The sequence below is a fragment of the Cygnus olor genome, chromosome 22, assembly GCF_009769625.2.
Source record: "Cygnus olor isolate bCygOlo1 chromosome 22, bCygOlo1.pri.v2, whole genome shotgun sequence".
NCBI lineage: Eukaryota > Metazoa > Chordata > Aves > Anseriformes > Anatidae > Cygnus > Cygnus olor.
Window position 1 is genome coordinate 2,163,745 of NC_049190.1, and position 27,642 is coordinate 2,191,386.

At 43.9% G+C, this 27,642-nt stretch overlaps 4 protein-coding genes across 6 annotated transcripts in view; 1 reads left to right on the forward strand and 3 right to left on the reverse strand.

Annotated features, from left to right (window-relative positions):
* BCO2 (beta-carotene oxygenase 2) overlaps positions 1-22,797 on the reverse strand; it is a 43,998-nt gene extending 21,201 nt beyond the window's left edge. The window contains exons 1-2 of the mRNA XM_040534050.1: positions 22,598-22,797; positions 22,396-22,497 (exon numbers count right to left, since the gene is read on the reverse strand). Coding sequence (XP_040389984.1) covers positions 22,396-22,497; positions 22,598-22,655 — 160 coding nt within the window. The 5' untranslated portion in view covers positions 22,656-22,797. The remainder of the gene's footprint in view (positions 1-22,395; positions 22,498-22,597) is intronic.
* On the forward strand, positions 130-15,185 carry IL18 (interleukin 18). 2 transcript variants are annotated; one of them, XM_040534053.1, is made up of 6 exons: positions 130-152; positions 12,696-12,769; positions 13,720-13,728; positions 14,263-14,400; positions 14,623-14,768; positions 14,899-15,185. In XM_040534053.1, the coding sequence occupies exons 2-6, from the start codon at positions 12,703-12,705 to the stop codon at positions 15,139-15,141; spliced, it is 603 nt and encodes a 200-aa protein (XP_040389987.1). In that variant the 5' UTR covers positions 130-152; positions 12,696-12,702; the 3' UTR covers positions 15,142-15,185. The 2 variants fall into 2 exon arrangements, with proteins under 2 accessions (XP_040389987.1, XP_040389988.1); XM_040534054.1 differs by lacking the exon at positions 130-152 and adding an exon at positions 9,420-10,005.
* On the reverse strand, positions 2,358-7,295 carry TEX12 (testis expressed 12). Of its 2 annotated transcripts, none has more exons than XM_040534057.1 (5): positions 6,842-7,295; positions 6,124-6,189; positions 5,062-5,173; positions 4,905-4,956; positions 2,358-4,598 (listed from the first exon to the last, which is right to left on the reverse strand). In XM_040534057.1, exons 2-5 carry the CDS (start codon positions 6,181-6,183, stop codon positions 4,454-4,456), a joined length of 369 nt encoding a protein of 122 aa, XP_040389991.1. In that variant the 5' UTR covers positions 6,184-6,189; positions 6,842-7,295; the 3' UTR covers positions 2,358-4,453. The 2 variants fall into 2 exon arrangements, with proteins under 2 accessions (XP_040389991.1, XP_040389990.1); XM_040534056.1 differs by lacking the exon at positions 6,842-7,295 and adding an exon at positions 6,281-6,389 and having other exon boundaries at positions 2,365-4,598.
* A 155-nt stretch (positions 22,798-22,952) lies between the features above and the next one.
* On the reverse strand, positions 22,953-27,619 carry NKAPD1 (NKAP domain containing 1). The gene is given in 6 exon segments (XM_040534052.1): positions 22,953-24,219; positions 24,221-24,311; positions 25,095-25,148; positions 25,706-25,861; positions 26,972-27,072; positions 27,457-27,619. Coding segments are annotated over 6 exon segments (903 nt in total). The 5' UTR covers positions 27,526-27,619; the 3' UTR covers positions 22,953-23,787.
* Between the last annotated feature and the right edge of the window lie 23 nt (positions 27,620-27,642).

Sequence of the window (27,642 nt, forward strand, 5' to 3'; positions counted from 1 at the left end):
GGGGGAGCCTCTCCCCTTGCCCTGGGGACGCAGGGAGCAAGTGGCGACCATCTGGCACATGCACTGCGATGACTGTGGCTGTTTCTTTTTATCAAGTGGCTCCCAGAAGCTGTCCCTCGGTGGAGAGCGAGGCAGCATACACAGCACTCAAGGTAACCCATCCCACTGTCCTTAAGATGGGACAGATTATTACTCATCCTAAATCTTCTGTTGCAAATTAAGCTGATTTCTTCTTGTCCTTTCTACAAGACACAGCAAACACCTGATTACTGTCCTTTTTATAACTTATGCTATCATGCCTTCCCGTTTTCTGCTTTCTCTAAATTTAACTCCAGCCTTTCCTAACAGATCACGCTTTCTTTGTCCTTTATTATTCCTGTTTCCCACTCTGGACTGCCCACTGTTTTTAATTCTCCAGCTAAGAGCTAACCAGCACGGAGTAAGGCAGAACTATGCTTTTGTCTTATCCGCTAACCTTTAGTTAACACATCTCAGCTTCTTTTTCCCCACACATCATACTGACTATAGCCATTGCTCTGCTTTGTAAGTAGCACACTATCCCCCTTGCTAAGCTTAGTGTTTTTCTCCCCCTTTTTTATTTTTTTTAATTGATCTTGATTTCATGTCAGTCCTCCATCTGATTGAGATGACAGTGACATTTCAATGTACGTTACCGATAGCCTCTGCAACCCCGCATAGCTTGCTGACACTTGAAAATTAACTGTATTCTCTAATGTCATCCTTCTAAATCATTCAGGATAATATGGAATAGGCCAGGTTAGAAGCAGATCCCTTTAGGACGCCAGCTAAACTGAACTTTCAGGAAAAGTGAGAATGATTCCTTTGATTGACTTTTCAGCTAATTCATATAGCCCCTACTTGCTGACTGTTCTTATCTATACATATATCATGCACAACACTCGCAGTTACCTTATATCAAGGTATACCCCGCCTATCATTTTTCTATATCTATTAAGGTTGCTACTCCAATCCAAGTGTTTGTTTTTATGGACTGCTGCTTTTGAAGTGATTAAGAAATTTAGTACAGAATCTCCACAGGATGAGAGTTAGACAGATCGATCTCTGATTCTTTGTCCTCATTTTTCCAGCTATTCACCCTGATAATGTAAGAGACTCTGGTCTTTCCTAGTACTGCATTCATCAGGTTTTCAAAGACAATTCAAAGAAAAACCTAGAGGTTTTTTAGATTAGCAAAATTGAATTTTCTACATGTTCTACACTGAATTTGATATGCCTTAAATACATCTCTTACCTATTCAATCTTGTATTTTTCTATTATGATCCAGGTACCTAGATCTATGCTGTTTCAAGGCAGTTTCATTTTAAGTGAAAAGTCAAAAATAACCTTTCCTGGGTAAAGATGATTCATCCCTGAATACCTCAGCCACATCTGCATTATTTGTTGTTCTCCATTTCAGCTTCTAGATAATAGCAGAGCAACAAGATAAACTGAATACTAGTTTTTCATCACTTACAATTTCTGGATTCTGAAGGTACTCACAGCAAGCTCAGAAATGCAAGAGAATCACCGTCGAAAATCCCCGTGACTTCAAGAGAGTCAGAACTTTGCCTCAGATGCTTCCACAATTTCTAGAAAATCCATTTATATTCTGTTACTGATCTGTCATCTTAGACCTTCTTGGTAATTTACTAAGGCACTGCAGCTTAAACAACAGGGGGAGAAGCTTAAAGAAAACGTAGTTACCAGCTGAGCTTTGCTGATCAGATTTGGCAGCTTTAAAGCCAATTAATTTTCAGTTCAAACCTCCTTCAGTAAAACTGGAAAGCGGATAGTGATGGGAGAGGTGCCAGGAGGACTCCATATGAAGCTCATTCCTCAGAGACAAAATGAACTTTTGGCTTCATTTCAGAAGATGAGAGTAAGAAAACTTTGTTTTTTCTCCCAATAAATACTGAAATACCCCAGAGAAACAATAAGCGCAGAAACATCGCTATCAATGTAGGCAAATAGGAAAACACCAAAATTATATTTTGTAATGGTTTAGAAGATAAACCATGTATGAGTATTCCCATATAAACAGATATTGAATGGCACACTGGAGGGCAAAAAAACTTTTTTATATTTTTAAAGTAATTATGAAAGAATCCTTTTTAAACAGGAAGAGAATTATATACAAATGCAAGCAGTAAGTGGGTATTTCCACTGCTGAAATATTTCAACTTCAAAAGAGAAGAGAGGTTTCTTTTCAATGGATACATCAAGCTTCCTGAACTTACCATTTCAAGCTAGAACTCTATAAAACTACATATTTTATTTATTTTACATGGTTAGTGGTTCTTTTTATATATTCTTATATAGATTTGTGCAGCAAAAACCAGAAGTTTTGTTGCTCATAGCAATTTAGTAATTAGTTCTAAAAACGTCGATTTCAAAATCACACAAAGCTTTGAATGACTGCCTTTTAATAAGCATAGTCACACCGTTCACAAGTTCACCTAGTCTACTGTAGCCATGCCTAGTGAATTTACTTTTAATGTCTCCTCAGACTCTAAAATCCTTTTACTACGACAGAAATCCCACCATAAATTATACCACATTACAAACAAGCAGTGTAACGTAATGAAAACCAGTTGTAGAAGTCACTGTAGAAAAGCAAGTCATCTTTGAGAGAGGTTTGTTGAATTTAACTGCACTTGAATGTCAGATTTAAGCAGTTCTCCATTCTAAGAGGTGCGGATTGACTAGTTTTATTGGATTTTATGAAGTTTTTAAACGGAGCAGACCACTACAAGATTAACAGTACATATCTGTGCTCTTTTGAACCCCTAAGGGAACAAACTTGCACTCTGTGATCCAATGGGACTTTTGAGTTGTGCATCCTATTAATACTTGATACTAGAGCTAGAGCTTTACAGCCTATATATATTAGCCATGTAAACTAAATCTAATGATCTGTATCCAGCTGATCTAAAAAAGTTGCATAATTTTCCTAGGTACAAACAGATAAAACGCAGCAAGCCTCTATTGAATTTGACAAAACAAACAGATATTTAACAGTCATGAAAGTTGCAATAATTTTATTTAAATGCTTATATAAGTTACTTCAGGTAGATTTTCAATTTCAAACACTTCACAGATGACAATTTTAAACTCTACCTTTAATAATTTTTTTTTTAGATAATCAATTATTCTAGAGACACCGAGTACAATATTCTATAAAATTTACCTTCCAAAAACTTCTCTTTTTCTCCCACTTTCTTGCATTTAAACAGAATTGCAGAGACCGATTACAAAATTACCAGTCTAGTAAAATATGATGTATCCTAGTGGTGAGATTTTTAAAAGTCTTTAGATGCTAAATATGCAGATAGTCATCTTATGGGATTTTAAGAAATTCCTAAGCTTGTAAGGTGCTTACATGCGTAGGCACTTCGAAAATCCTACTAAGTCCATATCTGCATCTTTAGATACCTTGGAAAATCTCTTCCTAGGTGTCCAGTTTCTCTCATTTGTTTTAATTTGATTATTAGTATTAGCTTGACAGACATCACATTCAGTCGGGACTTGTATCTACCTTCCTTTCCGCCTTTTAAGTCCGAAAAGATTTAAAGAGAAAATTAACACACAGCACTACGAGAAAGAGATATTTATCTATCTTATGCTAGCAACAGGATTATCTAGCACTTTTCTTTATTACACTGGCCTCACAATTAGTACAAATAATGCTTTATATATTTTATGTTTCATCTTTTAACTGAATGAAAAGACAAGAAAGAAAAATTGCTCAAAACCTCTATAATCACCCTTAAATAAACTGGATATACAGCAAACAGTATTGATGTATCAAAATAATAACAACAATAATAAAAGAACTGTGTAATTCAAGATAGAGGTAACATTATCTTTCATTTATTGATATTACCAGCAAAGTTTTGATTATATGCTTTTATGATTATATTAAAATGGCCTTTTTTCATTTGAAAAGCTGTAGGTATTGAAATATATATTCAAATTAAGACTTTATATTTCTTTATACATTTCCCAAAGTAATACTCTTAATAGAACTCTCCTGTTTCTAAGCTGATCTCTTCAATCTATTTATGCTCAGATACAAAAATAAAAATAAAATTTCAGATACATTCTACTACAATTTTAGCATCAAAATTTAGTTTTCTAAGGATGGAATTACAGGGACAGCCTACACAATGGGTCAACAAGAAAAGATGTTCTAATCTCTAGAATCCCTTGGAGTGGTAGGATTTGAAAGGGATATTTAGTGCTATGTTTACTGTCACTACCCTACATATTGCATATGCTTACTTATCAAAAAAATAAGATGCTGTTTAAATTGTTGAAAGTTTCCTGAATTAGAAATACTTACAGAAGATATTTATGAAACATTCATCATCACATTCACCATGGTTTTTACAAAGGTTTTGCTCTGTATTTCTGCAGTCTAACAGACTCCATTCAGCTTTGCAGAGTATTTGCAATCACAGTGAATCTCTGTTTCAGACTCTCCCTTTTCTGTTTTAAGTGGTTTTCTAGGGTCCTTGCTTCTTTCAAGATTCCATCAAGTTCTTGGACATAAGAAGCATCCATTGCTGCTCTCTCACTTAATTGAAAACAAAACAAAATAAAAACGACCCACAACTGATGTTAAAATCAATACTATAGCCAGTAACTTTCTCACTACTCACAACTGCTTTTATGCTTTACTTAAGTGTGCTGTCTGTCTACCAATACTCAGTTTCTGACCAATTTATTTCTCTGTTCTCTATTGTAACAGAGAAAAGTACGTTTATTTCAAGATCTATGGTTTATAATTTTCAGCATTTGTTTTCAAATACAGCCACAGTAATCAATCATACCAAGAAAAGTTAGAAAGAAGTGCTGTATAAATAGGACAAAGTTAACTTGCCTTAAAATGTGGGCATATTTTGATAACAAGTTCTTAATTTCTTTGTTCATCTCTGTTAAAAGGAAAAAGTAATTTTATTTTAACAGTTGAATGAATCTTCACCTCAACATCCCATTAATTAATTCAGTAGTTACTTTGAGTATATTTAATACATCACCATTTAAAACCTCTTCCAGTGGTTCAGGTTTGTAGAGGGACTGTGAGCCCTCAGAAAAAGACACGTCTGTTTTGTCAGTGGAGGACAACTGAGGATTCTCTGTAGCTTCATTCTAGTAAATCAAATAAATAAATAAATAAAAATACAGACTCTAGGACTTGAAACATGCTCAGCACAAATCAAATTTAATTGAAAATAGCAAAAAGTTTCAAAAAGATCTTGGCTGTTCTCACAGAAAGCCAAGTGCTGGCACCTGTGCCAACACCCTCTGTTAGGAGCAGGCACAGCATGACTGTGCTAGGGGAGTGGCTGGGAAATGCTAAGATTTTTGCCTCTATCAGTAAAAGCTGGTGCACTTCATCAGTTCACTCAGAGGCCCTCCATAGCCATGTTGCAGTGCACACCCCATTTTGTTGATCTTCAAACAGTCAGAGAAGTCTTGCAGGCTCCTCACAGAAGTCATCCTTGCTCCCCTAACTGTCAGCAGAGAGGACAGAACACCTTGTGTGAGGGACCACGGAGAGCCATGGGGCTCTCTCTGCCCCTCTCCATGACAGGAACTCGCAGCAATGCCAGAGCAGCAGCCGCAACATGCCACGCTCCACTGAATCATAGAATGAATCATAGAATGGGTTGGGTTGGAAGGGACTTCAAATATCATCTAGTTCCAACCACCCTGCCATTTTCAGGGACACCACCCACTAGATCAGGTTGCCCCAGGCCTCATCCAGCCTGGCCTTGAACACCTCCAGGGATGGTGCATCCACAGCCCCTCTGGACAACCTGTTCCAGTGCCTCACCACCGTCTGAGTGAAGAATTTCCTAACGTCTAATTTAAATCTCCCCTCTTTTAGTTTAAAACCATTCCCCCTCATCCTGTCATTATCTGATTGAGCAAAGAGTCGCTCTTCATCTTTTTTTAAGCCCCCTTTAAGTACTGAAAAGCTGCAACGAGGTCACCCGGGAGCCTTCTCTTCTGTAGGCTGAACATCCCCATTTCCAGTGAGCTCATCCCCCACCAGGGCTGCAAGGAGAGGCCCTTCCTCACACAGAACTGCTCACCTCCATCTCTTTTTTACGCTTACTTCTATTTTCATCAGATTTTTGTGTGTTGCTTGTCATTGTTACCTGATTAGAAGGAAAAAAAAAAAAAAAGTACAACGTTCAGATTTTGCGAGCAGTTACTGGGTGTGACTGGGAAATAAACCTGCACAGACACCTGACAAATGTGTGACCAACACCACTGCGACCACTTTACAAACAGCACCCCGACTACAGCCCTGAGGGCTCCGCGTCCCGGGGCGAGCAGTGGGGGCTCCGTCAGGGAGTTGCCGCCCCCCCCGAGCTCCCCTCAGGGCGGCTCCGGGGCCTGGCGGCCGTTGGCGGCCGTTAACGGCCGTCGCGAAATGGCGGCGGCTGAGGGGAGGAGAAGGGGGGCTGGCTCCTCAGGCGAGGAGAAGCCGTGCCACCGGCTCAGGCGGCCGAGGGAGGGGTGTCACAGCCCGGCCACACGCCTGGGTTATCCCTGGGCTCACCCGTAGGCACCGGGTGGTTGTGCCAGGCAGTGGGACAGTGCTGGCTTTGTCTGTCACAGGTGGCATGGCAGTCTGAAGCAGGGGCCGCTTGTGGGTGACTAGGCCAGATGGACCCACTTCAAAAATTTGGAAGAACCCGCAAATGCGTAAATCTGAGCGATTACATCAGACTTATAAGACTAGACTACTTCCAAGACAAACGAGTCATTTCTAGAAAATGGAAAGAAACATTGCATTTTCCTTACACTGTAGGTAAATTAGGCACGGTTTCATTAGGAAGCATCTGAGTCAGATGGTGCTGTGAGGTGGCTGGTTTACAGCAGCGAGAGGCTGGCCACCACGATCTGGGAAATCTTCTTCAGCATTACACCTCATGTTCTTAGCCCAAAATGTTCAACACCATTCTGCTACTGCCTTCCTAAAGCTCAGGTCAACGAGCTACAACCAAGAAAATACTCACAAAATGTGAGGTTACGTTGGAGTACAGGAGACTTTTCACACATCTTTCGTTTCTGGTTAAGAGAACAGATCTTAACCTTACACGTTTTATCCATATATCCTCTGAAAGTCAGAACTCGGGGTAAGAAGTGAAACTGCTGAAAGAACAAGAACTAAGCACTTCCTCAAAATAGAAGCAATATTCAATTCAATGTCATGGCCCGCTTCATGAAACTCTCCGAAAATGCTGAAGAACGCTATCTAACATTATGAAATAGATACAAAAGAAATATGTTAATTAAATATTAAGTTGTCATTAATATATTAACATTTCTATTAACAGACCACCTGACTTAAAATAAGTGAACTATGTGTTTTTGTTTTTTTTAACCACTTTCAGTATCTTATGAATGTGATAGTCTATGGAAAGAGGTCAGACAAAAAAAAAAGAAAAGAAATCTAAGCAATTACTATAAAAGTAGTTCCAGTTCCCTTAAAATTAGAGATATTAAAATAGCAGGAGAAATGAAAGCTTAAAATAAAAATGACTGTTATGAGTTAGACCCTAGTCCTTAAAAATGCAAACATGTAAAGACTAAGAGGAAAAAAACCTCCAATTTGCTAAATGACCTAACTGAATTTTTACAATCTGAAAGGTTGAAACAAAAGACCAATTTTGGTTAATACAAAATTAACAATATTGGCTGACTGGCACTGTTTTTTTGGTGCTTTTGCACAACCTTCTGTACCAAGTACAATATTATTTCATGTTTCACTAGTGATCTGCATGTAAATTTAAACTTAATAATGAAAAAATGCAAAAGAATAATGATTACAACATTAATTTTATATATATGTTAATGAAACAAAAAGTTAGGTATCTGGGAAAGAGAGAGACAAGCAGTATCACCCAAATGGGGGGCTCTCCTGAAAAAAGCTCTGGTTTCTGTATTATTAAAAATCCCTTAAAAGTCAATAGAAGGAAGACGAGATTCGTGAGTATTATTTTAAGCCAAAAGAAAATTATTCAGAGGTAGATACTTAAAGAACTGAAACTTTTTATTTTCATTGAAAGAAACCAAGAGTCAATTTGATCATACTTTATAACTTCAGAGGAAGGAACTATCTGTTACATAATAGCTATCAGGAAAACGTACAGAAACCAACAATCAGAAGCAGAAATCAGTTATATTTTAAAAGACGTGTGTGTGTATTACTGCAAGAACCAACTATTCAAGCAGAGTACCAAGAGAAATGATAGAATTACAGCTGTTATATATTGAAATAATCTAGATCTAATTGTTTAAATCAAATCTGGATATCTCTTTGGTATAGGTTAAGGTGAACAACACACACTGTGAATGCCTTATAACAAAACAAGAAAATGGAAGAGGATAATATAATATTGCTCTCCGATTTGAATTTAGTGTAATTGAGTGCCTATAAATATTTACAGTTATTATCTGAAAGCAGTAGCTACCAAAAAATTATTTTTATCTGCCTGCAACATGAAGCTTTACTCTGTGGAAAGTATATTCTAGCGACTAGGCAAAGAAAAATTTTGCCTTCTGAGAAATACGCTGCAACACCTGCATTCCTCTGCTTTTTTATAATTTATTCTAAATCAATTGCATTGGTTTCTTTCAACAGTTTCAAAGAAGCAATACATTTCTGCAGCTAGCACGTGGGTTTCGTCTCAGCGTGTTTGTGAGGTACTGTGAGCGGAGCAGACAAGATCCGTAGTTGTTAGTAAAATGGACAGTACCTATATTTCAGGATTATTAGCTCAGAAGGAATGTTGAAAGATCCCCCTTTGGCCTCAGAAATATCTCCGTCGGTTTAGGGTATAGCCAGGAACACATCGCCTACAGACGGGTACAGCTGCCCCGCTAACAGACGGGCACGGGGACGGGAACAACGACTTAGCTTGCCTTGCGGTCTGCTCTACCGCTTTGTTTGATTTTTTTCTTCCCACAGCCTAGTACCAAAACTTGTACTGAATTCTACAAACTATGCCAAATCCTGGCGAATTACTCAATCCCGGGTTTGTTTTCCTGCCTTTGTGTCCTATCGCCGCACGGTACTTGCCGCTGTAGGTACCGCAGCTCCTGCCGCGCTGAGCACCCCCCCCACCGCCCCCATGGCAGCCGCACCTCCTGCGAAACAGCCCGGCTGGGGCTGGGCCAGCTAAAAGAGCCCTTGCAGCCACCACCAATTTATGTATTTGCAATTAACAAGTCCTTGCGAAGCAATTTGACGTGCTGGTGCAAATTAGGAGCTACTGGTTCACCTGTTTTTAACTATCAGCTGTATGTTTCTGGCGTTCCTTTTCCCTTAAGGAAGGGAGTATTTCTCCCCTGCCAATATTTCTCCCCTGTAGTTACACATCTACGGAGGGTGATCGGAGGGAGGACTCAGCAGACAGCAGCGATGTATTTCTTGCTGCTGCTTTACTAAAGAGCCCGAGGCATGCAGCATGCCTTAGGTCCGAGACTGGCTTCCCCACAGCAGTCAGCGGTTAGGGGCAAGTGTGCGGAGAGGGAAGGAAGGGCTGCGTGCTGCCGGCATCGTGCCTGGGGAGCCTGGGGAGGGCAACTTGCTGCCGTGGGAACGAGCCCTCCTCTGACAGCATCGGCGTGAGGTGGAGGGACGAGAGAGAGAGAGAGAGAGAAAAAAAAAAAAAAAGTTTCCTTCGTAACCTCGAATTTGCGTGATTGGCTTTCTTCTTAGGGGAAGTGCCACCCCTACATGCCGACGCGCACAAACGCCCCGGGAACGGAGCCCCCCGCCCTGAAATCCCCTCCCGCTGTCACCAGGAGCCTCGGGACGGAGCGCGGCGAGCCCCGAGCCCCGGCAGCGCTCCCGGCTCTGCTCCTGCCCCCGCGGACACGCCTGGACCCGGGGCCGGGGGCTCGGCTCCCCTGGGGGTCCCGCAGCCCCTCCGCACGGCTCCCCCGCACCCAGCACCGAGGTAAGGGCGCTGCCGCCCGGGGAAGGGGCGGTGGGCGCCTCGTGGGAGTGGGGCACCCCGAGATCCGGGGGATGGCTGCTGTCCCCCTGATCCCTCCTGCCCCTGCCCCTCCTGCCCCTGCCCCTCCTGCCCCTGCCCCTCCTGCCCCTGCCCCTGCTCCTCTCGGCCGGCTGGGTGAGCAGGGATCCGACCTGCACCCTCCGCTCGGCAGGGAGTCCCTGTGCTGGGTTTACCCGCCAAAACGAGGGCCATCTTTAGTCCTTTATCCATAAATCCCGCTTACACTTTCCCCACTGCTTTCGAATGATAGTCCTTGACTTCTTGGCTCACTTGGCTACGTGAGGCTCGTGCTGGCTGGTGGCGTGGTATTTCGTTTCAAAGGCTTGGTTGTGCGTGTGTGGAAAGGAGGATGCAGTCCTCTGCCATGAACCTGGCTGTCTCTTCCACCCCGACCAGCTAGCGCTATATAGGCTACAAAAATGACGGAAAGAATGGCTCCCAAATACATTCCTTAACGTGCTTTTTCTGGAGGGACAACGAAGTCACCGTGATTCCTCCCCACCAATCCCTAAGGCTGCCTAAGTTGCTCAAGTATATTTGCTTTATAATTTTGTTTCTAAGTTGCGAAAAGGAGCCTTGGAAGTAAGCCAGATGCTCTGACTGCACAATAAAATGTTGGTGCAAGAGGCGGTTCTTCCCATTGTTTGCCCAGGTTTAACGCTACATTTGTCACTCCGGCAGCTAGCACGAGGGAAAAAATGCCTGGACGGGAACTGGTAGGTTTGAATGGAGCCCTTCATGTTCTAGGCTACTTAGAAAAACCATGTGCATTCTGTGCACTCTGCTGTGACTCTCTTCTCCCCTGCATAGTGCACAGCGAGACACGCAGCTCCAGCTGAAGACTTGCAGACGCTGGGCTCCTGACGGTTAGAGGCTGTGCTGCTGAACGTCACTGTGCATGTTGCTGGGTGCAGCTGGCCAAACATTGGGCGCCTATCACAAAGCCAAGCAAATCAGATCTTGCAGATAGCAAAGGGAGCCGCTCATTTTCTGAAAGTGAAAAAGCGTTTTAGTAAATCTCTTGCTCGTTTTCCTAAGATGCAGACCAAAACGAAACAGGAAGGAAAGTGGCAACCTGCATTTCACAAAATTCAGTGGCATAGAAGAGGACATTTTAAAATTATACTGCCAGAGAAGTGAAAGGATGTCGTATCTTCTTCTGCTGTCTATAACCTCTTTTTAACCTTTACTTTAAGGGTAGTAGATGCTGTTTTAATTTTGAAGAGGATATTATCTTTTTTTTTTTTATTTAAATAAATGCATTCTAGCATTTATTTCTTAGAATTATTGCTTCCAATAGCACTAGAATAGAGCAAAAGAATTTCTGAAATGCTTGACTTTACAGTCCAAGTCAGGTGACTCCAGGTCACTTTTATTTTCGTTTTTTTTTTCTCCTGGTGCACTGCTGGAACTAAGACATGGAAATGTCTGTGCTCTGTGAAGCAATACAGTCTGTTTAGGTGTATCTCTTTTCTGCCAGCACAGTTGGAAACTTTTAGATAGAAAAGGGGTGAGTGCAGTCATAGGTAAGTGTGGAAGGGGTAGAGCAAATTTATGACCATCGCCGTGCTGTTTTACACACTAACGGCTCTCAGTCACTGTGTCAAAAAGTTAAAGAACATAAAGTCTGGCTGGCTGTTACCGGTAGGAGGTCAAGGACAAGAACAAAGCAAAAACAAATTATTTTTCTGGAGTTCCTGGAGGGGGTTGTGTCTTGACAGTGCAAGCCCAAAGCGTGCAGAACAGGGAGCGGAACCTCTCAGGTGCAGAAGCTGGCTGGACTTTAATGATTAGTTCAGGTTTTTGGTGAATGACAGGTGTTTTTTCTGAATGCAAGCATACCTTTTCGTCTTCACTTTGCTCTGTGTCAGTCTTGAAAGAGAATAGCTGTGCAATCAAGCTCAGAATTTGGCCTTGGTAAAAATCAGGTTAAAATACCATAAGTACATCTGCAGTACTGCAAAATAGAACACATCTCTGCTTCTCTAGGCACCTGTACAAGTCCAGCTCAAGATGCACTTAAATAGCTAATTTCAGCATAAAGTTTAGACTCTTTGGGCTGTCTTTATAGCTAATGGAAAGATTCAGGCTGTTCTAGGGGGCAGTCGAAGCAGGAATAAGTTTTGGGCATTCTGCAAGTTCTCGGTCACCATTCAAAGTCATTTCCTTACTGAAAAATGAGAAATAGAAACGGCCACATGATAGTAAGACAATTTTTGCAGGCCCAAGAGAACAGGACTAATTTGATGAAATATGTTTATGGAGGTACTTAATTAGCATTCCCACAGAAGCAGAAAATGAATTCTTATAATGTTATCTGTGGAACTATTATTTATTTAGTGAAATGTACTCTGGACCAGATTCTTTTTTCGTGTAACATCACATAAATCAATGGAAAGTTTTATAAAATAAAAGAACTTTCAGGATGCTGTACGTAATTCTAAATAATGGCAAAAGGCAACAGAGAAGGAGACCAAATGTCCTTCAAAAACTATGTTTCCAGATACAATGAAATACGCTGTCACTAATGTGGTACTGTGCACTAGAGGCAAACTCGCCCAAGAACTCCCTCACCGCACAAAGTAAGCATTGTTCTTAACCCTGAGTTCTGTCCATGTGTTTTTTGGCAGGGTGAAGATGAGCTGTGAATTGATGGTTGTGTGTGCAGTACAGCTTGGAGAAAACCTCTGCCTCTATTTTGCTGGTAATGATTACCCCCTGCTTAAAGAGACATGGTGTTTCTGGTACCTGCGCAGAAGATCAAAAGATGCGAAGCAATTCAATCCTTTCCTTGGGCAGGCATCCCTGCTTCTGTGGGCCTGTTTGTAACCCCCCCATACCACCTAAGCAATCCTCAAAGCTCGTACCACTCCCACCCCTTTAGTAGAATTATTGTTCTTAGATTATGCAGCCAGGCTGCTCAGTGCAAAAAGCATCTGAGTTTGTAACAGCTGTCCCAGTGTAGTAACAAACAGGTCAGTACCATACTGTTGCTGAACACTGTAAGCTTTCACTAACTTTCTCTGTTTGAACACTGATGAAAAACAACTCCTTTATCACTCCGCTTTCACGTAATTTTCCCCTAAGCTTCAGCTTGAAGTATTGTAGCCAAAGCAGCTGAGCCAGTGAAATCGTTACTGCTTCATATAAAATATTCTGGTAAAGGAAACTTGGAAGGATTTTTGGCGTGTGGGTGGAATTGGAATAACTGGATAACTTCCAGCCTTACAGTCCAAAAATGGCCTCTTCTTTGGAAGCAATCTGAAATGAAATTGCTCACTTAGAACAAAGGTGCTGATGAATGCAGAATTTTGCATGCCATTTATTACTTGAATGTAAGTTTAAACTGAATTAACCCGAAAACATTTTGCATGCTTCTTGGTTTGGTGATAACTTCACTTCTCAAATGACTGTTGTCTTCACCATTCTGTTGAGCTTGTTATGCTCACAAATGAAACGCTATGAAGCGAGAACAGCTCGGTTTGGTGGGTTAGGGATACTGGGGAGTACAGCTGGAAATGCACAGGTGAGTGGCTGAACGTTTTCCACTCTTGCAGTACAAAATTGGTTAGAAATCGGTTTATTCTGTAGGGCAGAGATTGACTTTTCTTTTTTTTTCTTTTTTTTTTTTTTAATTGCTCACTTGGAACCAAGACGATGATGGTAAGCTGAAAGCTCATCATTTATTATTACTTCATAATTAATTATATCTAAACTAACCTGCTCAGGTGTACTAACACCCAGAAGCTTTGTGTGCCTGAGAGAACAAGTTTTCAAACTGATTAATGACTACTCTAAAAAAGAGAGCTACAACTCACTTCTTTCTAAAGTTGATGTTGCTTTATTTCTCCTGAAGGAACAAGACAGTGCTTCCCTAATACAAGGAGTTTTTCGTGCAATTATAATTTTGGGCAGAAGAGAGAACTGTCGCTTCTGTACTTGCATTAACAGAATTTGTAGCTTCTCTCACTTGTTCTCCAGACTCCTTGTATTTTGGGAAATCCTTCTATCTTGCCTGGATCTCTGAGGTAGAGGTGGAAAGAACGAGACAGCTTCTGCTCCGTTTGAGATTGCTATTCTAAGAATTTACTGTGCATGCTACCTTTAATTTTGCATGCTATCTTAAATTAAACCTGTAGTGACCTGTTAAGATCTAAGCAGATTAGTTTTATTCCCCTTTGCTTAATATTTCTGCAGAGCTGGAATGTGATGCCTTCTCTAAGGAAAAAACGCTCCATCGCTTCCTTCGGAATGTAAATAGCCAGGTGCTTGTGGTCCAGCCAGATCTAAACCTGGCAGCTTTTGAAGATGTAACAGATCAGGAGATGAAATCTGGTACACTATTTTTCCTGTCTTACAACCATTGTACTGTTTCTTTATTCTAGATGGGCTTTTGTTCTTTGTAATCACTGAGTCTAAATAGTGAAACCGAGAGTAGGCTTAGATTACATCTATAAGAATAATATTCGGATAAGAGAGGTATGACATACTTATGGCTAAGTTTTTGCAGCTCCCTTCTGAGCAGGCTATTAATAGTTTCAAAAAATTTATATTTAGGCAGCGGAATGAACTTCTACATGCACTGTTACAAAACTACCACCCCTTCAGCAGGGATGCCTGTCGCATTCAGCGTCCAGGTAGAAGATAAAAGCTACTACATGTGTTGTGAGGAAGAACATGGGAAAATGATAGTTCGATTTAGGGTACGTATCTGCTTTTCATACCCTATGTGTATGTGAGTGGTAGGCAACATTAAGCATTGAAACATACGTGAGCTGACACAAAACAGCTCGAGTCTTGTGCTAGGACTGACCCATTCCCTTTTTTCCTCAGGAAGGAGAAGTTCCCAAAGACATTCCTGGTGAAAGCAACATCATCTTCTTCAAAAAGACATTTACATCTTACAGCTCCAAGGCATTTAAGTTTGAATACTCACTAGAACGAGGAATGTTCCTGGCCTTTGAGGAAGAAGACTCCTTAAGAAAATTAATTTTAAAGAAACTGCCAAGAGAAGATGAGGTAGATGAAACCACAAAGATAACTTTAACAAGTCATAACGAAAGGCACAACCTGTGATTACTTAAAAAGTCTTAAAATAAAATTTGGCTTTTTAAAGAAAACTCTAATACATTCTTCATCTAAAGCAAAATAGGTTGATAAGTTTGAATAAGGCAATACAAAAATGAGCATCTTACAAAAGGAAAATAAATGCATGTTATTGGGGAAAAGAAGAAATATGCCAGTAAGACAGAAGCAAAGAGAATTACACAATGAACAAACAAAAACGTGCGTGCCTCTATGGGCTTGTATAGTTTCATCCCTAAAGTCTTCAGAGCTTGTTGATCAAACAGCTTGTGAGGTAGGTGTCTCATACGTGAGGCAGACCTACTATGGGGACAGAGAGAAAGCTTAAAAATATAAAAATAAATAACAACCCCCGTGTTTGCTACACAGACCAGGAACCTGGCCAAATAAACATGTTGTCTTTTTGAACTATGATCATGTCCCGAGTGTCTTCAATGATTTCAGTTACACGGTGGCATTCTCACTTTCAACTGAAGTAGAAACAACAGACTGTTTCTACTGGAAACTCACCAGAATCTTTGATTAGAAAACTGGTAACCTACGCAATTCAAGTTCTAATAAAGCCGTTTGTCTTCAGAGGGTCCACCCACTAAGAAAATAAAAGGGGGTTTAAAATTTAACAGTAAATTGTAGATTACTGATCATACACATTTGTACATCTAACATGCTATTAACAACAAAGGCAGGTGTGGTTCCACATGGAACCTTACTCTGAGTATACAAGGCAGCATATGTTGGGGGTGAGCTGTGAACGCTATTTCACAGTGGCGGTTGAGCAAACACAGCAATATGACGAAAATAAGATGAGTGTGATATACTTTGGATATTCACTCTTGAGGAAATTGATGACACATTATTCTCATCTTCTGTGTATGAGACAGGCACTGTTCCTCTTCTGAGCCAACTGGAGGCAGTGATTACCTGAACGTGGGTGGCAGCTGGGTCCTTGGTCATCACCTTGTCAGGCAGAAGAGGGTATAACTGTTATTTACCATGCAGGCAGAAGTAATCAGAGAAAACAGGAAGGCTTCTGTCATGAAACGGGAAAATTCTCAAGCTTGAAGAAGAGAGAAGACACTAATTTTGGTATAAAAAATAAAATAAAATCAGTGTCTTTAAAAAAGCATAGAAGGTAGAGACATGGAAGTGCTGTGCTAACCCTGCCTACCAGCTTTCATGCTATGCTGCCCCCAAGGTTTCATCTCTCTAGCTGCTACAGGAGTACCTGAGGCAATCAGACTCGGAGAAAGCTGTGCTCGTTACCTTTCCATTCTGGCCTCAAAAACTCAGCAAGCTGGTCGCAGAGCTGCTAACCCCTACAATAGTTGGTCTGGGCTACTCCGTTCCCAAAACTCTGACACAACTCATTTCTCACACGAGGTATCTTAAGCAAATACCACATACAGATGCCGCGTATGTTCAGTCTCAAAAGAGAAAATGTCCACCACTTTCTATAACTGCTCAGATTCTACAGAACTATCCAACAACGGATTCAATAAAAGATTCAAAAATCAAGTCAGGAAATCTTGTCAAATTCAGCAGTTTACCGATTCTGTTTATTGCATAATCACACTGATGGTAACACAATTCTGTTCCTCTTACTATTAATAGTACCGCAAAAGTACCATTAGAACGTGCAAACAACCACTCCTTACTATTACGGCAGTCTGAGAAGAAAGTTAAAAACCATAATCTCATTTTTTCCCCTGAAATGCTCTGAAACCTGAAGATACGGAAAAGAATGCTGGCTCAATCTCAAGTCCAGCTATGACACAAGGGGTATACATTCCTTCCCTTTTCAATCACACAGGAAAAAGTGTGGCTGTGTTTATTTAGAAAACAAAAAATGCTGCAGCTGATCATACGGGTTGCAGGGAAGCTATGAAAGCCATATGCTATTTATGTCTCCTCGAATTAATCTGCAGAAGTCTAAGTCAGTTATTGCTTTATTTTATTATGGAAATTACTCTTCTATAAAGTCACGAGTATGTCAACCCTTTAGGAAAAAGGACAATACATATTCATAAAAATATTTGTTTTATAACATCTAAATGACATGAAGCAGAGCTATAGCAACATGAATAAGTATTTGAATGTAACTTTAGAAAAAAAGATCTGGAGAGAAAAATAGCAGTATTAAAAATCATTCAGAAACACATGCAATTTCTGTAAATTCTTTATTGTATGGATTAAGAAAAAAGTATTCCCTTTTCTACATCAACTCTCAGGATCAAAAGAATGACAGGGAGTGCCTCACATACAGTTCAGTTGTGATGTCAGAAATAACAGTTCAATTTTCACCAAGTTTGCTTTACGAAACAGGAGACTGTATTTTAGAAAACAACTCATGGAAAGTTGCCATTACAAGGGAAGTTATCTTCAGCTTACTTTCCATCTTTGATGTACTTAATTACTCCAAATTTGCAGTGCAGCTTAAATCAACACACTCTCACCTGGACATTATCCACTTTATATCTTCTACTTCCTTTCTAAGATTTTTAATGCTCTTGCAATAAATCAAAAACATGATGAACTGGCTGCAGTATGTACATACTACGGACTCTTGGTTTTTCATTTCTCGTCTCAAACACGTCAGTAAAAATATGGTAAAGCAAAGGCAGCAATGAACAATCGTGTTTGTCAGGGACTCGTCACATCTCAGAGGCTCCACAGCATGGCAACAGCCTTGCAGATACCGACGTCGTTATAGTTAAAGTAGCAGAGGCCAGCGAAGGTCACGGCTGACAGAATGTACAGACCTGTATTGGCCACTTTAATGGGTGTCTCTCCATGGACGTAGTCAGTTATAACCTGTCCAAGACCCCTAAAGAATGAGAGCAACAAGCTGAAATCAGGAAAGAGCATGCCTCACGAAAATCCACCCAGCTTATGCAAGCGTTCTACTGTGACTGCACTGCTAAAACGGCTCAAACCTGCCAGGTTTTCCACCACCTATCATCAACCGTTATTACCAAAGGTCTAGTTCCCGCTCAAAAAGCAGATGCATGTAGTGAAAATATATAAAAACATTTCACGTGTTCTGTTAAAATACAGACATACTGGCTCGGAGTTTTCTTAACAATACTGAGGAAAGAAGGTGCTGGGCACAGCTCTTCCAAACAATAGAGATCTGCCTCCAGCTAACCTGATTTTGAAGGACTGAACAAAACAGACCAAAGGAAATGCATTTCTTGCCCAAACTCTGTGACTAACCCTTGTCACGAATGCACAGAAGACTCAAGGATGTGTATTGAGATTAGAAAATAGTTAAGAGATTAGCATACTCTGTTTTTTTTCCTACATCTGTCAGATTTTACTTGAACTCTGTGGTCCAGATTTAAACCATTCAGCAACAGGAAGACAGAGGACTCTTATCACCCTGCTGCGGTAGTTCTCTTCCCAGAAGCAGTTGTATTTACTTTCTGTGATGACAGATGGCAACTTGGTGAAAAAGAGAAGCACACTTAATGCAACAATCTTCTTCCTAGAATTTCGCCTTGGTCTAACGTGAAGCTGAAGGACTTGTCTCCCACAAGTTAAGCCACGCTGGTGGCCTGGCAAGTTTCAAAATCCTGCAGCAGATTCTACCCCAAGAGAAGAGAGCTCAGCGTCACTCAGATGGGACTCTGATACCTTCATGATGTCGAATGTGAGAAAAGGGGTGCAAAGAAGCCCTAGATACACGGAAGAGGAGCAAAAAGCAGAAGCTATCTGAAAGGCAACTAATTCTTGAATTATTATAGCTACTGCCTGTCGCTGAATGGTGGAGTAAGGTCAGAAGTGCAAGCACCTGCACCATGGACTGTTCTAAGAACAGACAAGTAAGGCATACCCAGCATGGGATTCACAGGCTGTCCTTCAGCTGGAGCGTTGATAAAGGACCTTCAATAGATCTTCGCTTTGCATAGCAAAATAAACTTGAGTCATGCTAAGGATTCTCAGAAAAATAACTGTGTGACTTGACCACAAACTAATTAAACCACACAAAGCTCTCGAGAGAAAAGACAAGTGGCCCTGAGAACAAGGAAGGGAATTAGTGGGAAGCAGCTGGCCTGTGGTAGACACACGACCTAGTTCAAAACAGAGCAGCTTCACTGGGCAGAGAAATATTTATCACACGCCAGTGTAAACAGTACAAGATGGCCCCAGGTGTCTTGACAAAGTGCAACGATATTTTAGAACAAGATTTCTGATAGAAAAACACAGCAGAAGGTGAAAGAAATCCCCTCAAAAATATAAGAAAAACTCCTCTGTAGTTTCTGATCAGCTATTAGAGAGTTTATCTGATCTGTCAGGCAATCAACTAAACTTTTAAGGCAAGCAAATCACCTTTTTTCTTTAAAAGATATTCTAGCATTGAATACATATGAAAGCACTAGAGAACTTCTCTGTGTAGGATTTAGATTTTTGCGTCCACACTTTGCAAAAATAAGAGTTTGGTACTGGAACAACTTCCCAGCTTAAAAAGGGAACAACACAAGCAAGATGTGGGGGAGGGATTCTCTCTGATGAAAGCTACGGCAGAGCTACACAAAAGCAGCAAGATATTTTTCTCACAGGGAAATCCCCATGCCGCTTACAGAAAAATGATTCCCAGTATGAAAAATCCTGACGCTGGATAAGAGACACTCACTTATGAATCAAAGCTGTGTGCATCAACACCGAGCATCACTCCAGGAACTCATTTCGACACATCAGCCTGCAACAGCCTGTCCCACTGCCTGGAACTTGGCCACATGTTCACATTCAGCGCGGCACTGAAATGCACGTGCCCAGCAAGCAGAGAAGTGCTCCAAAGCAGGCAGGATTTGCTTTACCTGTTTTATATTTGAAAGAGCTCCGTCAACCAAGTTCAAGGACAGCCACGTTTCTGATGAATTCTGTGCTAGATTGGAGAGCTTTGGGAAGGAGCTGCCAGAAAGTTCAAGAATCCCTGTTGCGACTTCCTAAGGGCAAAACTGAGATTTAAGAAACCTGCCACCTCTAAGTCCATTTAAATTGCCTTATCCCTGCCACAAGGAACTGCAGAGCAGTGTCACCTCAAGAATGTAACTGCTGCCAGTTGGGCCAACCGCGCAGCTGGATCCACTCCTAGACTCGTAAAGGACAGAAGGCCAGGCCAGCCGACTCACATGAAAGACCACAGCAGAACTGCACTTCCGAATGTAAGCGAGCATCTGTTTTGCAAGAATCAAGAAAATAACGACTAAGGTCTCAGCTTCTTCACTGCAATGTTCGTTATGAACTCTTCATTAGGCAGAATCTCATCACCGTTAAGATGGACAAAGCAGCCCACGGCACAGAACCTTAGAAGAAGATGTTTTATGTAGATCTGCCCTGTTCCTGTTCCCTCTGTTCATAAAACATCAGTTCTTCTACAAGACAAAACCATCCAAGATTCTACACAGCCAGTACCAAGGCAGTTCTCCAAGGTAGGACTTTGGGTTTCGTATTGTGCAGGACAACACTAGAGAATGTTGAGTTTACAGATTCCTTAGTAGCAACGTGTGTCCTGCCTTCTGACGTACAGAACATTGTGACAGAGAAAGACCAAGGTACAACGAGACTTGTTAAAGATCATGACAGTCACCAGAACTCGGAGAGCTTGCTAGCATCCCTTTCCAGGTGCTCTATACTCCTCAGGAAAGAAGTCTGTGGACTTAACTGCCATGTGTTGCCTTAAGACCTCAGGCTCGGAGCCGTCCTGACCATCAGAGTTCACTGACAATTTTGAGGAACCTACTGAGCTTACCAGTGGCCGTGGAGAGTGAGGGCTGCAGCCAGTGAATAGTCCACGGCCGGTCCAGGGCAGAGGTAGGCTGCGGGGAGGAGGCCCAGCAAGAGGACACTGACAGCTCGCTCACCTGTCCAGTGCAAGGACGCAGCCTTGGAGCCGCCTGCAAGGAGAAGGACTGTGAGTGCAACATTCCTGCTCAGAGTGCTGCAGCCTCACACACGCCTCCTCCCATCGATGCCACCCAAGGACCTGTTTTTTCCAACCTGACTACTACGCTTCCGTCTGAGCAAGATGTCTCTGAATTACTGGAAGAGAAAATATATCTATTTTACAGTGCCTAGAAGGTTTATTTTAAATACTCTTCTTTGCTGCCACTGAGGAAGAGCAGTGTCTTTAAATTGAAAGGAGCAGAAGCTCAATGGGTGAGGTCAAAACAAACACAGGTCCTCACGACCCGAGTCGCAGAGTAAAATTCTGGGATCATTGCAGTGGTGTACGACCCAGAAGCAGCCTGGAGGCCAGAGGACTTCAGTCGTCCACTGATGCTCTGCTGGGTACAATGCAGACTGTGTAACAGGTGACTCTAGGCACGGACGTGCTGGGTAGGAAGCCTTGTGACTAACTCTTACTTCCTAGAAGCGCGCAGATACTGTTAAGGAGGGGGAAAAAATCAGTTCTGGAGGAAGCCAAACCTCTAATTTCATAAGCAATACCCTGTAACAGAATGATCAGCACCAGCCCAAGCAAAAAAACATCTGGAATTGACTGTGTGTAATTACCTTCAGAAATCAATACCCTCAGGGTGCTTGTCTCACACATGCATATTCAAAACAGAAGCCAAATGTTTTTGCTCCTTCTTGCAAATAGAAACAAACTAGACAGCAAAGTGACAGGATAAGGAAAGGAAAGAACCTGCAGTAAAACACGGGAAGGATCTAGGGTGTGGACTAATAAACCGCCCCTAGGGAACCCCATGGCCAAGGACGCTCCGCAGCAGGCGTACGAAGCGTGTTCCGTCTGAAAGCCTGAGCGAGAAGGAAGGAAGCCGTCTAGCCGTGGTTAAGGCACTGCTTTCCCCAACGTTTCTTCACACTTTCCACTTCCAAGTCGCGTTGTAACGGCTGCACAGCATCCTCAGCCTCGCCGCGCTTCTCACCGCCGTGCCGCGGGCGGAGCGGGGCAGCCTCGGCGGGGCCACGCGAAACACTCACCCTGACTTCTGCTGCCGGCGTTAAATCTTTCACCCTTCCTATCCACCGCCAGGTAACCGTGCCGGGGATGTCAAGAAGCATTCAGCACGGTAAGACCCGCGTTAAAACCCCAGGGAGCGGCTTTGCTGCTCCGACACCGCCCGCAGCGCCCCGCGGCCGCTCTGTCGGGCAGCAGCAGGGGGCTGGGAGCGGGGCACCCCCGGGCGGACACACGGGCGGACACACGGGCGGACACACGGGCGGACACACGGGCGGACACACGGACGGACACACGGACACCACCGCGCCGGGACGTACCGTGCCCCTGCTGGCCGTGGCTCCCCCGGGCCGGAGCGGCGGCTGAGGCGAGGGCCGGCAGCACCCCCGGGCGGCGGAGGAGGAGGCTCCTGGCGAGGAGAGCTGCGGAGAGACGGGGGGGGGGGGCAGTCAGGGCCGGGACAGGCCGGGGACAAGGGGACAAAGGGACAAGGACAGGGCCGTGCCGTGCCGCGCCACTCACCCGTCCGGGCTCCGCGGGGCCCCCCCAGCCCAGCCCTCAGCAGCGCCGCCGCCGCCATCTTCCCTCTCGCACCCCAAGGACACCGGAACGGGAAGGAGCGGAAGGGGAGCGGCCCCCGCTGTTCCGCCGCCGGCCTCCGCGGCCTCCCTCAGCGGCGGTGTGGAGCTCCCCGGGGCCCGGCCCCGCTCGGTGGGGGCTCCCGCACGGCTCTGGCCTCGTGTGGTGCCGTGCCCGGCCCAGCTTCTGCCCCTCCCGTCCTTGCGGCCCCGTCCCAACTCGCCCCCAGCCCCCTCCCGTTCTCCCTGGGCTCTGCCGCGTCCCCCAGCTCTCTGCCAAAGCAAGCACAAAGCCATCAAACAGCTCCGGATTTATTTATCTCGTGAGAAGAAGGCTTGGCTGCTGCACGGCACGGAGATCCGGCCTCTGCCCTTCTCCATTAAGACATTCAGCAGGCTGGAGAGCACGCAACGCCCGCCGAGGGCTCTCTGCTGGCATGAACGGGTGCAGCAGCCCTCTGGAGAGGAGGAAGGCAAGGCAATCTCCAGCCTGTGCCAGGGTTTGGAGAGACGTCTAAATCAAGCAAACGCACGGGTGTCTTGCCCCGCACCTCCTGCTGGAACGGGAGCATTCCCTCATGCTCCTGTCCGCGTCCAGCTGAGCCTGCGCGTGGTGCCACACAGGTCTGCTGCTGTTGGAGGGGGAAAGACACAGTTACCAGAGGGTAAATCCAGTGACACTTCTTTGTTAGCAGCTCAGCTGATGGACTTCGTGCCTCTCCCGTCTCTTATTGCAAGTTTTGGTCATTAATCGGGTAACCCAAAAAAAACAAACTGTTAAAACTTAAATAAAACAAATAAAAATGGTGCAAACGTGCCTGCTTCCCCCCGCAGACAGCCCGTCACGTTTCTGTGCATCAAAGATCAACCTGGTCGCATAAAGCAAATCCGAAGCTGGCAGGACGAGCCAACCTGTGAGGCAGGGAACTGCTCCCCCACCTTCCTGAGTCAAGGAAAAGCAAGGGGGCAGCTCCTGCTGGCTGCCAAGGCCCAGTTCCCCCCCTGCGGTCTGGGAGGAAGGATAAACCACAGTGCTGAAAAATGCTGAAAGATGGGGCAGTGCTGAAAGAAAAATACCTGCCTCTGACATCTACCGTATTGCCTGAGCCGCAGCCTGGACTCAGCAATTCCTCGTCAGTCCTCGTCTGAGCTATCCTCAGATTTATCATCTGCAGCCACCTTCCAGTTCTTCCTCTTGCTCCTCTTCTCCGGTACTTCGGCGTGCCTCTCCGACACAGAATTGTGACGTTTCTTTCTCTTTCTGGGGGGGCGTTTCTCTTTTTTGTCCTCAGATTCACTGTCCTCAGAGCTGCTGGTGGTTGAGCTGCTTGCATGGGAAAAGTCACTTTCCTGCCCAGAAGACGAGGTAGGTTCCCTGGCAGGCACTTTCCTGGTCTTTTTCTTGCGCTTGTGTTTCCCCTTGCGAGTGCCTGAAGTCTCCTCTTCGGAGCATTCGCTCTCCCGGGAAGAATCTGACGACGTTCTCCCCTGCTCCTTTTTCTTTTTCTTTCGCTTTTTGTGTGAACGCTTTTTTTGCTTCTTCTTGTGCGATTTCTTTGTTTTTTTTCCGTTTGTGCGAGCCGTGGGCTGTTTGCTTTCTCAAATGAGATTTCTTCTTCCCATTGACAGCGTTTTGTTCATCTCCTTCTTGCTGGTCACTGCAAGAAGAACAAAGGATCATCAGAAGAAACCAGTCAGGCAGGCACATAGCAGTTGAGCCTTTTCTATCTCAAAGTTGTTAGCAAATCCATTGACTCAATTGATCAGTGCAGGGGAGTGGATGTTGTGGCTGCATTTTGGTTTCAAATGCTTGTTAACGGCTTGGTCCACACCTTACTAATACCCCTGATCAAGGTATTTGAGGCAGAACCAATGACAACATGTACTGAAAGCCACCAAGTGATGAGAAAATAATTTATAGCAGGTTATTTCAAACCTGTAAGCCTGACAAATTTTGTACTTGATGACTGCTAGGTGTAGCTTAACATAATTAATTCCAAGGTCTTATTTTACAGCTAAGTCTCTACTTTCCAGGGGTCTGGGATGGTTGATATTCTCCAAATAAGGGCTAACACAGAAAACACAGATCCACTACAATGCAGTGGGGAATCCAGATCTGACAGTGTGTCTACTGACCTGATTTGGATTCAGCCTACTTCTCTGTTCCCCTGTTGGCTCAGGCAAACCCTCCACAATTCACAACGTTTCAGTAACTCAAGCTCAAGCTGAATTACTACAAGAGACACAATTCTCCCCTAAGACTCAGACAGGGGGGAAACCACATTAATGGACTAATTTTTTTCAGTGGTTATCTGTAACTAAACAGTGTTGCTTTGCCATTAAAGGTAGATCTACAATCAAAACTTATAATAATTCAGTTTGTAAAATTTCCTGAATACCCTGACAGACTTGGGATACATTTCTGAATCTATTTGCCTTACCTGTCTGTATCAAATTCTTCAGGGTATAGCTCTTTATAGCCACTGTGACCCCATCTGTAAGAAGCAGAAACATGTATTAGAAGCAGAGAAGTGTTCAAGAGGAAAAAAGGCTCTGAAAAAACAGAGCCGCAGAATGAGCACAAGTTTAGACACAAGAAAGGACGGACATCGGAACCTTCCCAACAAGGAAAGAAGGAAGGAAAAACAACTGATTTGGTTAGTACTATTTAAAGACACTTGATATTTTCAGGCTCTTTCCTACTTCTAATAATGTAAGTTCCATTTCTTGAAAAGAACTCTGAAGAGCACTGTTGCACTTCTTTAGACTTTTTTCAGTTCTTTGGGCAAAGAAATAAATACCAAGCCTAGGTGGTAAGCTTAGGGCTTAGCTTTTGCAGCTTATTGCGACTTAGGAACTCTGTAGACAAATTCAAATCAGATACTCTGTGACAGTGCAAAAGTTTGTGCATTTTATTCTCAAAATGAGATCAAACGCTATTTTATAGGAGTACATATTGACAAGAGTAACACACTAATATTTCGGTACAGGACTCCAGAAAGGTGCTCCAATTACAGTTACAATCAGAGAACATTTAAAACACTCCACAGACCTGTCTGGCATGTTGGCTTCACATTCATAGAGCTTTTTATTCCAGGACCGTGCTCTAAGAAAATCATCTTCGACTGGGTCAAGAAATTGTGAGTTCTTTGTTTTCCAGTCGGCCCTGTGGCCCTCGTCATCGAAGCCGTCACTGCGCATCCGACTGCTGCAGAAAGAGAACAGTTGTCCTTCAGCTGTCAGTTCTGATGGAGAAACTTTCTGAGCAAGGGGTTAGTCCAGCGAGGGGAGCAAAAATCCAGCAAGTCTTGAGTGTCCATCTATGCAAGAAGACCAACTATCATTTTAACAGACAGTCACCATTAAGAGCTCTCACAAAACCAGTTCAATAGCTAACGCTGGTTTTCACACTTACTACTGCCTACTGTGCACGGCAAAATTCTCAGCAAACACGCTAAATTAGAGGAAGGGGTTACCTTGCCCACCATGAAAAATGCAGTTCTCCTCCTTCAGAATACTCTGCAGGAGCAGACTAGCAACATGCAGTGAGACGTAGCTGCCAGTAGAAGTTGGCAAATGAGGAACTCGGGAAGCAGAACTGACTTAACTAGAACTACAGTTTGATCAGGTACCAGTACTAAAACTGCAAATCCACCAACAAGCACCAACAGCTCTGAGCGATCTCACGTGTTGGCGGCTCGTTCGGTCCCACACTTCCTGAGCAAAGCAGCACCTGTGCACTTGGCATGAGTCTGAAAGGTGTTCTCCCCTGAGATACCAAAACCACTTCCTGCAGCATTTACATTTCTGACATGTCGTCCCAGTAGTTAAAAAGAAAAAAAAAATAAAAATCTCCACTTGCAATCCCCACCAAACCAGCTTGTTTTTGCATAACTTGTGAGATCCTCAGGTGGGCCAGAACAGTTTGAAAGATACCGCTTAAGAGGCGGTCAATACTAGTGTTGTACCAGTGCAGGACCCCATCCTACAACAATTTTGGTTACTGATAACTTGAAGGCCAACATGTTTAGACTTCCCTCGCACCCTTCTAACCTATGACTTCAGCACTTCTTATTCCAGCTCCTTCAGAGAGCCCGGCCTACTTACTGTTGTATTCTGAAGACTATACATCTAGATGGAAAGATAAAAAGTCAGATTTAAGTGCAGGTCTGACTTCTTTCCAGGGACGCTGTGACCTGTGTGGTATTCCTACATTATTAGGGGATGGCCAGCACAAAATGCTCTTACAGCATTATAACGCAAAAGGGTTCAGTGACTGTGCCAAGGCAGTTACTTCCTCCACACAAGCGGCACCCACCTGGAGGTGTCCGACAGCATCCTGCTTTGCCTCCTCCAGTACGTCTCTTCTGTCTGCTTCTCCCACTCCCTGATTTTCCACATTTCTGTCTCTTCCTGGATCTGAAAGTCATAAAAAAGAAGGAAGCGTAGTGCCGGGGCATGGTTACCAACACAGGGCGCGTTACACCAGTCCCCAGCTCAGAGAGGGAGCAAACCCCTCCATTAACACGTGAAATTAACGCCTCGGCCGGGCCGGCAGGAACTGAAGTCGCGGTTTGCTGAGGACCACCGAGCTCCTACACCCCGCTGTAGACGATACCAGCAACCGAAACTTCTTCGGGGCAACCCAAAGCACACGCAGAGCGCGATAAGAAACAAACCCGGCTGTTTTAGAGCCTCGCTGCTCACAGAAACCCGGCGGCGCCTTCCCCCCCCCCCCCCCCCCCCCCCATGTCCCCCGGTAACTCCGGCGGCGGCCCGGCGGGGCTCGGGGCCGGGCCCTACCTTGTTGTGCGCTCCCGTGTGCCGCATGAGGTTCCGCAGCAGCACCTTCCCCACCGGCACCCGGGCCATCCTCCGGCCCCCTCCGGCCCCAGCCGGGCCCCGGCCTCCGGACGCGGCCGGGCCGAGCGCCTCCCCCGGGCGGCGGCGGCGGCGGCGGAACGGGGCCGGGCCCTGTCGCTACGGCAA

Excerpts from the sequence above, each read along its gene's own strand:
- TEX12 (XM_040534057.1), bottom strand. The coding sequence starts at position 6,183 with ATGACAAGCAACACACAAAAATCTGATGAAAATAGAAGTAAGCGTAAA. Across the intron at positions 5,174-6,123 it reads AGCGTAAAAAAGAGATGGAG|AATGAAGCTACAGAGAATCC; the intron begins GTGAGCAGTTCT and ends TTGATTTACTAG. Across the intron at positions 4,957-5,061 it reads ACTGGAAGAGGTTTTAAATG|AGATGAACAAAGAAATTAAG; the intron begins GTGATGTATTAA and ends TCCTTTTAACAG.
- IL18 (XM_040534053.1), top strand. The coding sequence starts at position 12,703 with ATGAGCTGTGAATTGATGGTTGTGTGTGCAGTACAGCTTGGAGAAAAC. Across the intron at positions 14,401-14,622 it reads AGATCAGGAGATGAAATCTG|GCAGCGGAATGAACTTCTAC; the intron begins GTACACTATTTT and ends ATTTATATTTAG. Across the intron at positions 14,769-14,898 it reads AAATGATAGTTCGATTTAGG|GAAGGAGAAGTTCCCAAAGA; the intron begins GTACGTATCTGC and ends TTTTTTCCTCAG.